This window comes from Oncorhynchus kisutch, linkage group LG4, assembly GCF_002021735.2.
Source record: "Oncorhynchus kisutch isolate 150728-3 linkage group LG4, Okis_V2, whole genome shotgun sequence".
Lineage (NCBI taxonomy): Eukaryota > Metazoa > Chordata > Actinopteri > Salmoniformes > Salmonidae > Oncorhynchus > Oncorhynchus kisutch.
The window spans coordinates 8,777,522-8,791,393 of record NC_034177.2 but is presented as its reverse complement, the minus strand read 5'-3'; the positions used below and the strand labels follow the sequence as shown (position 1 = coordinate 8,791,393).

At 40.0% G+C, this 13,872-nt stretch overlaps 1 protein-coding gene across 3 annotated transcripts in view; it reads left to right on the top strand.

The window, feature by feature from the left end:
• Window positions 1–13,872, top strand: part of LOC109888508 (PEX5-related protein) — a 170,523-nt gene that overhangs the window by 87,990 nt on the left and 68,661 nt on the right. For all 3 annotated transcript variants that reach the window (XR_004209638.1, XM_031822374.1, XM_031822373.1), the window contains 4 exons: window positions 837–948; window positions 6,751–6,966; window positions 8,344–8,467; window positions 9,250–9,343. Coding sequence is in view for 2 of the 3 variants with exons in the window: in XM_031822374.1 (XP_031678234.1) it covers window positions 837–948; window positions 6,751–6,966; window positions 8,344–8,467; window positions 9,250–9,343 (546 nt within the window). In the remaining variant the exon portion in view is untranslated. The remainder of the gene's footprint in view (window positions 1–836; window positions 949–6,750; window positions 6,967–8,343; window positions 8,468–9,249; window positions 9,344–13,872) is intronic.

Here is a 13,872-nt window from a genome sequence, read left to right as displayed (position 1 = left end):
ATCAGGAGACTGAAGTTGAAATATCAAAACAAACTCTGAACCAACTATATTAATTTGGGGACAAGTCGAAATGCATGAAACATTCATGGACATTTAGCTAGCTAGCTTGCTGTTGCTAGATAATTTGTCCTGGGATATAAACATTAGGTTGTTATTTTACCGGGGGAAAAATGTCATTTTTTCTGGATCTTTGTAGAATTTTGACACATTTTGAGTCACACAAAATTGTGAGTTTTCTACTCTGACAATTAATACACAGATGAAAGGGGAAACCGAGTTAATTTCTAGTAATCTCTCCTCCTTCAGTCTTCTTCTTCTGTGGACTTTATATAGCAGTTGGCAAACAACTTTAAGGTGCATTACCACCACCAACTGGACTGGAGTGTGGACCTCAGTTCATCTTCCAATAACCCACATGGGTACTCTATATGCTCCTAATAACCAATGAGGAGATGGGAGAGGCGGGACTTGCAGCGCATCAAGTGTAAAAAATACAATCAAGTTCTATTTTAGCACCTGGCTACGCAGACGCTTGTTGACGGGCACCAGAAGTTTGGATGGAATTATTGAATGACATGTTTGTGGTCAACGTGGGCAATGTGGTCAGCACTTAAAAGGGTAAAACAGAACACTCATGAACTAATGGGGGATTGGTAGGTCAGGTCGTGTCATCACTTTGTTTGAATTACATGATGCACTGTTTGAAATGGCCAATGAAGTGACACATCACTACTTGTTATCATAATGTCTTGGTCACGTTGACATTTCCAGGAAAAGGGCCAAAAGGGCATATTTTGTGTGTGATTTTAAGCAGTGTCGTCTGTTTGCACTTGCAGCTGGTGAGTGAGCAACAAGAGAGCCGCCCCCTGCTAAGCCCCTCCATCGACGACTTTCTCTGTGAGACCAAGTGCCATGGCGCTGCCCGCCTAGTGACTTCGAACACAGCAGGTACCTCCACTGACCTCCCTCTCCTCTCTGTCTACCCAGCCCTGACGGCTGTAGTAGCCCCTCCATGCATTGGCCATTGGCGTTTCATAACATGATGACCTATTTCAGACAATAATAATAATAATAACAATAAAGCCATGTTGATATGACCCCCTTTCAAACAGACCCTTATTTACAACTTTCTTGCATGTATACCCCCTTTTATGAACCAGAAATTTGTGAGGGGTGGTGTGTTTTGTTTAACCATTGGGGGGGGGGATTTGCAATTCACATATGAGAGCTGTTAAACCCCCTCACTAACTTCAAGCATCATCTGTCAGAGCAGCATACCGATCGCTGCACAGCCCATCATAGCCCATCCAACAAACTACCTACTTCCATCACATATTTAGTTTTTTTTCTTTTTCTTCTCATTTACTCACCAGTATCTCTACTGCACATCCTCATCTGCACATCTATCACTCCAGTGTTAATTGCTAAATTGTAATTACTTAGCCACTATGACTTATTTATTGCCTTACCTCCTTACTTATTTTGCACACACTATACTGTATATAGATTTTTCTATTGTGTTATTGACTGTATGTTTGTTTATCCCACGTGTAACTCTGTGTTGTTGTTTTAGTCGCACTGCTTTGCTTTATCTTGGCCAGGTCGCAGTTGTAAATGAGAACTTGTTCTCAACTAGCCTACCTGGTTAAATAAAGGTGAAATAAATAAAATTAACAATGGAACTGTTCATGAATTTACCTGGAAAAACAGAGCTCCATTTTCACAGACCCCATATCTGTTTTTTGGTAACAGGGTCTGTATGTGAAAGGGAGTAACACTATATAAGTTGACTGAAGTTAATGTCATAGAGGACTACTTTAAAGTTACATCAGGGGAATTGTATTATTGTTTCAGCGTGGTCATCAATATTTCTACTCTACTCAATGCATAATACAAAGTTCTGACAACATACCGCAGCAATGTTGCACGATAGCCGTATGGACACAGTCACAGAATGAAGCTCATGTAGCAGATTACCAATTCAGTTTTTACCACATTATTAATAAGACCTTAAACAACAATGACAATAGTCAAAAAAACAACAAACAAAAAAATGATTAAATGGAGGTAATCTCTATAAAGGGGTAGTTTATAGATGAACCTTGTCCTGCCTACTGTCAGAGCCTACTGTTGGATCCAATAGGGTGAGAGGCCACCGCATGCTGCTCGTTTTCAGTCTAGCCAGTCAGTGTCTAGCCTGAAATTATTAAGTATACAGACATGACCAGTTCATTCTGTTGTTAGTGTGTCGAGGAAAGTACTGTAACTAAAAGCATGGGCTTTTTTTGTGTCAGTTGTTCTAGCTAATGTCAGGAGTTACGGCGATCTGATTCCTTGCTGTGTCGTCACACAGAGTAGATTGGGATGATTTAAAATGAGTCATTTAGACGATCGGCTCCCAACCGAAGGTCAGTGGCTCCGTAGAGAGTGAAACATAGGAAACAACAGTGACTCGCTTGTCAGTAATATCCATAGGTTGAGCTGTCACGATACAAAACTCTAACACAAATTCTCAACTCTTGACAATACCAATGGACAATTTTATTTCCAATAGGCTAGAAAAATAACCTATCTCGCGAAAGATCCACTGAGACGTCATTGTTCTCTTGAGTATCCCCAAACGTTAATGATGTAAATATTGTCGTGTTTTTCACTTATATTTTTAACTTGTGTTTTATTGTCTATTTATCAATGCAATATCCATGTACTATGATAGAAACGGTATACTATCCTTCGTATACATACACACAATACACATCAAATATGCCTTCCAGCTGGCAAGACTATTTGGAGAAAACCTCATCATCTAAGTAGCCTCAAGGTCATCTCAAGTAGACTCAAGGTCAACCATCTTGGTTTCTTTCAGGACATGGCTTTTCTCCTGACACAGATAACACTTCAGGCGACGTCTCCATCTCCCACAAGCGCTTCCTCTGATTAATAATTGCATTCCTAATTTGAGGAGCACAGAGATATCAAGGAGCAGCACACACACTAATTACCTTCAGATAACATTCAGAGGAGCATCCCGTTCGTTTATCATAAAACAGCAGTGTGTTATTTACAAAAGGACCTACGCGGACATTATTAAGTGTTCTTCACACACTGCAATTGTTATTTACAGAGATATGTGTGCACACAGCAGAGGCTGATCATGTCTGTAATTTATCCTTTATTTAACTAGGCAAGTCAGTTTAAAAACAAATTCTTATTTACAATGACAGCCTACCCCAACAACACTGGGTCAAATGTGCAAGGTCCCAATCATAGCCAGATGTGATATAGCCTGGATTTGAACCAGGGACTGTAGTGACACCTCTTGCACTGAGATGCATTGCCTTAGACCGCTGCACCACTCAGGAGCCCAGTTGTATAGTGAGGGAAATCACAGCACACGTGCTTCTACACCTGCATTGCTTGCTGTTTATGGTTTTAGGCTGGGTTTCTGTACAGCTCTTTGAGATATCAGCTGATGTACGAAGGGCTATATAAATAAATTTGATTTGATTTGATCAATATAATGCTAGCTCTTACAGGTAAGCTAGTTGAGAACAAGTTCTCATTTACAACTGCGACCTGGCCAAGATAAAGCAAAGCAGTGCAACACTTACAACAATACAGAGTTACATGGAATTAAACAAACATACAGTCAATAACACAATCGAAAAAAATATCTATATACAGTGTGTGCAAATGGCATGAGGAGGTAAGGCAATAAATAGGTCATAGGAGCGAAGTAATTATAATTTAGCAAATTAACACTGGAGTGATAAATGAGCAGATGATGATGTGCAAGTAGAAATACTGGTGAGCAAAAGAGCAGAAACGTAAATAAAAACATGTATGACTGTATTAAGATAGCGTTTTATACTCCCTCACACTTTTACGCTAACAAACTAGGTTTAACAAATGCAAAAAAAAGCCACAGTTTAATACACAAAATGGTGCATTTACAAAAGGAACTACATGGACATTATTAAGTGTTCTTCACCCACTGCAATTCAGCATATTACCTGACAATAAACTAGCCTTTATTTGTTTTCTTCTGTTAAATCTATCTATGCAGGTAGTGGTTAGAGCGTTGGGCTAATAACTGAAAGGTTGCTATATCAAATCCCTGAGCTGACAAGGTAGAAATCTGTTGTTCTGCCCCTGAATAAGGCAGTTATAACCCACTGTTCCCCAGTAGGCTGTCATTGTAAATGAGAATTTGTTCTTAACTGACTTTCCTAGTTAAATGAAGGTACTTTTTTTTTTTTTTAAATAGCCGTCTTTCGGATGGGACATTAAACGGGTGTCCTGACCCTCTGTGTTCTCTAAAGATCCCATTCCCAATCTGGCCTTCATACCATCATGGCCACCTAATCATCCTCAGTTTAAAATTGGCTCATTTATAGCGCCCTCCTCTCCCCTGTAACTATTGCTGTAAATGAGAATGTGTTCTCAGTCAACTTACCTGGTAAAACAACGGTTAAATAACTCAACATGGTAATATACTCACAATGTAAATTAATTTACTCCAATAAATTGAGTTTGCATCTGAGATGCCCCTTGACTTGGTAGTTAATTAAACTATTACAATTTTAGTAGACACTCTTATCCAGAGCAATTAGGGTTAAGTGCCTTGCACAAGACCACAGACTGCTTTTTCACCAAGTTGGTTCGGGGATTCAAACCAGCGCCCTTTCGGTTACTGGTCCAACGCTGTTAACCGTTAGACTACCTGCCGCCGCTACCTTTATCAAAATGAAACCTGACTATCAAGACATCATTATTAAGGCGGGAAGGGCGTTTTCATTCTCATACTACAGGATGTGAGTGGTTAAATGAACATGGACAAAAAAGCCTTTACCATTAAAAAAAGGGTCCCTGTCCTTGTCCTTACCGGTCTGATGGTCTGGGATTAAATTGCTTAATTTACCAAACAGAAAAGCTCCGCCAGGGCTGCCTTAGCTGTCCCCAGTCTGGCCATCAAAGTATACTTAGATCTTCAGTGAGGTAGAGAAACTCCTGGAAGTACCTAACCAGGGGGCAACCGATGGAAATAATACCCTTGACAAGGTATTCACTCAACAATGTGCAGAGAAATGTGAAGTAAAACTGTTACTGATTGTTTTCCAGAGTTGCAAATAAAAAATGTGTGTAAATCAACAATGACGTGAAAAGTTATGTCTCGTAATGAATCCCTCCTTGAGTCACCAATTTCAGAGTCACAAGTCTGTTGAGGAATGTTAATTAGGTTTGTCTTGACAGCTTTAAGGAAGATGAGTCTCTGTAAAGCAAAGATTTGAACTGATCTACCAAGAAGCTAAACTACACTGAACAAAGATATAAAAGCAACAATTTCAACGATTTTACTGAGTTACAGTTCATATAAGGAAATCAGTCAATTGAAATTAATTAATTAAGCCCTAATCTATGGATTTCACATGACTGGACAGGTGCTCAGCCATGGTTTGGACTGGGAGGTGTTAGTGTGTCTTACTGGATAGGGAATGCAAATCAACGGCGCTGGACAGAGTGGAATCAGGTGTATCAAAAAGGCAGTTTATTGGTCAAAGATATCTTGTTTTACATCGTGCACGGATCTAGTTCATATAACCCGAAGAGGGGTCAGGTGAAAAAGAGGCCTTATACAAAGGTTACATTAATTTTTATACATAGAATAAAGTAGGTGGAGTCTTGTCGTTTTGGTCTTCTGACTGGTCACAAAGGGTTGGAGGCGGGCCTTGCTCTAGCCAGAGCGGGCCCCCATTGGTGCACAGCAGTCTTCTGTTCTGGTCACCCGACCATTAGCAGGGGAGAAGAGTTGTTTATTCTAGGAGATGTTTGTGTCAGGGGTTCGTGAGGTAGAGGGCAGTTTACTATAGCTGGGTGTATGTGTTCATGCGATGGAATGTCTTTGTTTCCTGGGGTCGGGAGACAACAAAGCTGAGGAGATAGTGTTAGGGGGGGTAGTTTTATTGCTGGCTGTGTGAGCTAGTTCCTGTTTTAGCAGGGGTACATAGTCAGGCGGTTTGGCTTGGCGCTGTATAATATATGAACTATGTATATGAATGTTTACATATATTTATATAACAGAGGGCATAGGCCCACCCACTTGGGAGTCAGGCCCTCCCACTGGGGAGCATGGCTCAGCCAATCAGAATGAGTTTTTCCCCACAAAAGGGCTTTATTACAGATAGAAATACTCCTCAGTTTCATCAGATGTCCGGTTGGCTGGTCTCAGACGATCCCTCAGGTGAAGAAGCCGGAGGTCCTGGGCTGACGTGGTTACATGTGGTCTGCGGTTTTGAGGCAGGTTGGACGTACTGCCAAATTCTCTAAACAACATTGGAGGCGGCTTATGGTAGAGAAATGAACATTAAATTCTCTGGCAACAGCTCTGGTGGACATTCCTGCAGTCCGCATGCTAATTGCACAAACTTGATACATCTGTGGCAGATGTGTTGTGTGAAAAAACTTCACATTTTAGAGTGTGCTTTTATTGTCCCCACACAACGTGCACATGTGTAATGATCATAATTTAACCAGCTTCTTGATATGCCACACCTGTCAGGTTGATGGATTAGGATAAATGCTCACTAACAGGGATGTAAACAAATTTGTGAACAATATTTGAGAGAAATAAGGTTTTTGTGTGTACAGAACATTTCTGGGATCTTATATTTCAGCTCATGAAACATGGGACCAACACTTTACATGTTGCGTTTATATTTTTGTTCACTATAGTATGATTTCTCCCTCCAGTTCTGTCCTCCACATTGGACCTATTGGACCTCAGCGAGCCCGGAGAGAGAAGGAACAGCAAGCAGGACAAGAAGAGCCCTCTGTTGTCACGTGGGGACGGGCCTAAGAACATGCCTCACCGGAAGAAGACGACGGACGAGACCGAGCTGATCCAGGTGGATGTAGAGCAGACTGTCCCCTGTCCCCACACTCCTGAAAGAGTGTCACTTGACTCAGGTACACTGGGGTTGGTAGTAATTTAGGCGGGTTACGTTAGTGTTCTTGGGCACAGGGACTATGGTGGTCTGCTTGAAACATGTTGTTATTACAGACTGGGAGAGGTTGAAAATGTCAGTGAAGACACTTGCCAGTTGGTCAGCACAACCTCAGAGTACACGTCCTGGTAATCCGTCTGGCCCTGCGGCCTTGTGAATGTTGACCTGTTTAAAGGTCTTACTCACAGCGTCTGCGGAGAGATTTTTACCAGTAGCAGTAGTCTTGGTCCTGATTAGATAGCTCAGAGTGTCTGCTCTTTCTACCCAGATGGTTTACCAGTAGCAGTAGTCTTGGTCCTGATTGGATAGCTCAGAGCATCTGCTCTTTCTACCAAGACGGTTTACCAGTAGCAGTAGTCTTGGTCCTGATTGGATAGCTCAGAGCGTCTGCTCTTTTCTACCCAGATGGTTTACCAGTAGCAGTAGTCTTGGTCCTGATTGGATAGCTCAGAGCGTCTGCTCTTTCTACCTAGATGGTTTACCAGTAGCAGTAGTCTTGGTCCTGGTTGGATAGCTCAGCGCGTCTGCTCTTTCTACCCAGATGGTTTACCACTGAAACTATTGTCAATTTATAGTGATTCCTCATGTCATGTATATGAGGGATTGACTATAAATTCTCGATGGCGCTTGTCAGGATCATTTTTTGGTTTGCCCGACTATAATGATCTAAACTGGCTGTTGGACCACAACTATGTCCCTCATCATGTTTAGTGGCCATTGTCACTTTCAAGTATGACTAAACAAACAGCTGTGTAGATGAACACTTAGGTGCATGTTTAAAGGATGATCTCTTACAGCCAATAGTTATGCAGAATTTACTTTGTATCATGTCGTCATGACTACCTAATATCTAGAGCACAACTCATTGCCGTTTTCATGTTTCATGTTTTCACATTAAAACCAGGAATGGTATTAACCTCACGTCCCCAGTCTCCTAAACACTTAAACAACCTTGCCACATTGAAAAGTTTCCCTTATGAAGTCCAAAGGAGTTGACCTTGTTCATGTTCAAGATCATCCGAAGGAGGATCAGGCAGTAAGTAATGAACAGATCATCTTAAAATAGATTAAGAGGTAACAGACGATTAGTTTCCCATTAGCAAGTTGAGGAGGTTAAAGCCTTTTACTCTTCAACTGAGTTCTAATAATGCGTAACAAGTCAGACAATGCTTAGTTTGATTAATTAATGACATCGAGTTTGATAATAACCCTGGGTGTCATTAACAAGAAAAACGCATGTCCCTGTCATGGATCTGTCCAGTTGGCAATTTTATTTTATTTAGCTTAATTTAGCTTGTACCCTGCTGTTAACTGATTTCTCTGTGATTGCTCCTTTCAGTCAACATTGCCTCTCCTTTGGAGAAATGGGAGGAGCTCAATGTCCACACTGAACGAAACAGCAGCAGAAAGTGGAAATTGGAGAGACGGGGTTCATCGAAAAACTCCTCCAGTGAACTTCTGTGGTAAGTAACCTTCATGCACCTGTTACATCTATGTCAGTTACAAATCTGGTAAGTTGCTGTGTCTTTGCACTATACTCTACACCAGTGGTTCCCAACTCCGGTCATCCAGTAACCCCCAAAATAAATATTTTTGTTATGGCCCCGGACAAGAACAGCTGATGCTACTTGTCAACTAATCATCAAGCCCTTGACAAGTTGAATCAGGTGTGTTTGTCCGGGGCTACAACAAAAATGTGTGCTGTTGTGGGTACTGGATGACCGGAGTTGGGAAACTCTGCTCTACTCACCACTTCCATATCGCTCTTCACTTTAATTCATTTGAATTGTGAAGTAGTTCAAAGTATGAGAGAATATTTTTACCTAAGTGGGGCCACAATCATAGCTATTCTAATGACGGTAGTCTTCTCAGGCACCCCCGCCTCTTTTGTGCATGAAAAGGTCATCTAAAGGACATCCCCTCCCTATTCACTGATGTCTGCCTTACTGTATCTACTGCAGGTGGTATTGGAAATTGTCATTATCACAGAAAAGGTAACCAAAAAACACTCATTCAATTAATCTAGTGTAGTGCAGCCCATTGCTTAAGAGCAATCGGTCGCTATAAAGACAAAACCCTGAAGATCCAGTACATTGGAAATAAAGAGCCTTTCAGAAGGTCTGCACACTGTTGAAGCATCATCAAGAAAGCTGAAGAAAGTAAAGTGCTCTGACTTAATCGTGTTTGGGGAGTAATTAATGCGTGTATTATTGATTCAACTGTCCTTTCTGTCCTTTCTCTTTAGGTCCATAGACTGCAAAACGCAATCAGAGCCACCCTCCAAGAGCTCTTTGGAAGTAAATACCATAGCAGAGGCCGAGCCAGCTCTAGCATTTCAAGTAAGTACCTTGGCTATTGAGTCCTGAGTAGTCATTGCTGAGTCAGGCCATTATTGTCTCTTCCGTCTGCACTTGAAATCAACAGTCCTTTGAAGTTGAAAGCTTTTTACCTAAAAAGTGTATTGTTTTGATTAGAAGTGTGGTAGGCTTCTTTGTGACATGTTGAGAGGTTTGATGGAAGTTGATTGGTACTAGGAATGTAAAACAACCTGCAATTTGGGTCATTTTGGAAATGAATACGTCAAGTTTGTAATTTATACTTGAATAACTTTTAAGAAATGAATGAATATTTAAAAAATCGATTAATGTGCTTGCTGAAGGCAAAACACAACTATATTTCTTACATACTACTTATTATTATTATTATTATTCTTCCTGCTCTAGCTATTAAACGATTCAGGCTATTAACACGAAAACAACTTTCAAATGTGCAGACTGCCCCAGCTTAGATTGCTTGAGAAAATATTTTTGACAGTATTTATACTTTTTGTACTACAACAATATTTAAATGAGCTCCCAATGCATTTCAATGATAATAAAAGGGCCATTCATTTACATGGGGGAAATTTCAGCCTGGTCTCATACACTAGTTGTAACATAGTAAAAGTAAATATAATACACTCATATTGCTGTGATATGCTATGTTTGGTATGGTTACATAAGACAGAAGTTTACTTTATTACATGAACATATAGCAACCCAAAGGTTTCGGGTTTGAATCTCACCACGGACAACTTTAGCATGTTAGCCACTTTGCAACTATTTACTCCTTTTTTAAACTACTTTGCAACTTCTTAGCATGTTAGCTAACCATTTAACCTTATCTTAACCTTAACCCTAACCCCTAGCCTAGCTAACGTTAGCCATCTAGCTAACATTAGCTTAATTGGAATTCGTAACGTCATATGTATTTCAAATTCTTAACATATTGTACGAATTTCAATTCGTAATATATCGTACAAATTGTAATTCGTAAACATACAGTATCATACGAAATAGATAATGGACATCCATAAATTAATACATACCATACGAAACATATTATACTAAATGGAGGAGATAGATTTACATTTACTATGTTATGTCTAACCCTGAGTCCAGGTTGAACATTTTGGCACGTTTCTCCTCTTAAACTGTTTAAACTATCAACACCAAACCAAAGTTGAGATGTTCAAATTGCTTGCATTCAGATTAGATTGCTTGCATTCTGAATTTTTATACCATTTATACTTTTTGAACTATAATCATGTTAAATGTTCATAAAAGCTCCAATAGGCTTGATTGGGAGGTATTTGGATTCGCCGCTGACCTTACATCGTTTAAGCTATCAACGTCAAACCAACGTTGAGATGTTCCTTGCATTCCCATTTTTTTTATGCCAGTTATGCTTTTTTATTTTTATATAACCATTTAAAATCTGCATAAAATGTCCAAGCTAGAGACACAAAACCAACTTTCTCATAAAATAACTCACCAACAGTAACTAGAGACACCAAACCCACTTATACATGTTTCATACTATCCTGTCTTATCCTATCCAATCAACCGATCAACCAATCATTCAATCTTTCCATTTACCTACTTTTTCAACTATAACCAGTCACCACCATTACTACTGCAGTCACTACCACTACTATAACCAGTCACCACCATTACTACTGCAGTCACTACCACTACTATAACCAGTCACCACCATTACTACTGCAGTCACTACCACTACTATAACCAGTCACCACCATTACTACTGCAGTCACTACCACTACTATAACCAGTCACCACCATTACTACTGCAGTCACTACCACTACTATAACCAGTCACCACCATTACTACTGCAGTCACTACCACTACTATAACCAGTCACCACCATTACTACTGCAGTCACTACCACTACTATAACCAGTCACCACCATTACTACTGCAGTCACTACCACTACTATAACCAGTCACCACCATTACTACTGCAGTCACTACCACTACTATAACCAGTCACCACCATTACTACTGCAGTCACTACCACTACTATAACCAGTCACCACCATTACTACTGCAGTCACTACCACTACTATAACCAGTCACCACCATTACTACTGCAGTCACTACCACTACCACTACTATAACCAGTCACCACCATTACTACTGCAGTCACTACCACTACCACTTAGAAATGTCCTCGTTTTCCATGAAAACACACATGAAATGAGTTGCAAAATTAATAGGAAATATAGTCAAGATGTTGATAAGGTTATAAATAATGATTTTTAATTGAAATAATAATTGTGTCCTTCAAACTTTGCTTTCGTCAAAGAATCCTCCATTTGCAGCAATTACAGCCTTGCAGACCTTTGGCATTCTAGTTGTCAATTTGCTGAGGTAATCTGAAGAGACTTCACCCCATGCTTCCAGAAGCACCTCCCACAAGTTGGATTGGCTTGATGGGCACTTCTTACGTACCATACGGTCAAGCTGCATAGTTTGGAGCTGTGCTTTGGGTCATTGTCCTGTTGTAGGAGGAAATTGGCTCCAACTAAGTGCTGTCCACAGGTTATGGCATGGCGTTGCAAAATGGAGTGATAGCCTTCCTTCTTCAAGATCCCTTTTACCCTGTACAAATCTCCCACTTTACCACCATCAAAGCACCCCCAGACCATCACATTGCCTCCACCATTCGTGACAGACGGCGTCAAGCACTCCTCTAGCATCTTCATTTTTTTCTGCATCTCACGAATGTTCTTCTTTGTGTTTTGAACACCTCAAACTTAGATTTGTCTGTCCATAACACTTTTTTCCAATCTTCCTCTGTCCAGTGTCTGTGTCATTTTGCCCATCTTAATCTTTAATTTTTATTGGCCAGTCTGAGATATGGCTTTTTCTTTGCAACTCTGCCTAGGCCAGCATCCCGGAATGGCCTCTTCACTGTTGACGTTAAGACTTGATGTTTGCGGGTGCTATTTAATAAAGCCAGTTGAGGACTTGTGAGGTGTCTATTTCTCAAACTAGACACTCTAATGTACTTGTCCTCTTGCTCAGTTGTGCACCGAGGCATCCCACCCCTCTTTCTATTCTGGTTAGTGCCAGTTTGCGCTGTTCTGTGAAGGGAGAAGTACACAGCGTTGTACGAGATCTTCAGTTTCTTATGAAATTTCTGGCATGGAATAGCCTTAATTTCTCAGAACAAGAATAGACTGACGAGTTTCAGAAGAAAGTGCTTTGTTTTTGGCCATTTTGAGCCGGTAATCGAACCCACAAATGCTGATTCTCCAGATACTCAACTAGTCTAAAGAAGGCCCGTTTTATTGCTTCTTTAATCAGGACAACAGTTTTCAGCTGTGCTAACATAATTGCAAAAGGGTTTTGTAATGATCAATTAGCCTTTTAAAATGATAAACTTGGATTACCTAACACAACGTGCCATTGAAACACAGCTTTTTCCAGCTACAATAGTAATTTACAACATTAACAATGTCTACACTGTATTTCTGATCAATTTGATGTAATTTTAATGGACAAAAATGTGCTTTTCTTTCAAAAACAAGAACATTTCTAAGTGACCCCAAACTTTACGGTAGTGTATATCTGTGTATTTTTCACGAGTTTCTAGTGGATAGACCATATGGCTCAAGAGAAAATAGCCTAATTAATGAAACAATCTTTGAATCAACAATGACATCATTTGCAATTAACTCTGCAACTCTTCCAACAATTTAATTTTTTCACAACTTCCACCAGTTCAGCACCATGACATTTACAACAAACATGTGACATATCACATAATAAAATAAATAAAAACGTGTATAAAATATAATAGTATTCACTAAGTTGATGGGTTATATCAAGGATAATGTTTTACATCTTTGTCATTCTATTTTTCATATTTAAAACATTTTATTTTATTATTTTTGTATATTTGACATGTTATGAAAATTACTTAAAATCCTTAAAAGAAAAAAAAAATATCTGTAGTTTACTGGTACATTTCTAAAGTTATCAGTAACATGGCCTCCCTTTGTAACCCTAATTGAGACGCATGCAAACCATAATTCCAGTCACTGTACTGGATCCCTGTGATGTGACCGTGTTTTAACCCGCCATCTTGTGCTAACACCTCATATTCTTCCATTACAGCTCAACAGACAGTATATTAGTGGAAGACATGTAAGCCCCTCTACGCATCCTTTCCTATAATATCAAAAGACATTTGCACTGAACAGACAACATCACCACAGAATCCAAAAACAGAAGAAATATGTGTTGACGGTTCACAACAAGGGTAACGTTTTGGATGACAAAAGTAGTTCAACCGAGAGGGGTCCATGTTGGCTTTTTAAATTGTTCCTTTGTGGTGCTCTGAGGTCCAAATGTCGAGCACTTCCCTCCTCAGTGGCCGTGGTCTCTATACAGGTTAGCCTGAGACTCCTGTTACTATCCGACCATTATTAGATGAATAGATCATGAGTAATTCAGTAGCCTTACTCTGAGCCCATTCAAGCCCACAGTGTATCTCACAGAGACCGGCTAAGCAACCTCTAAA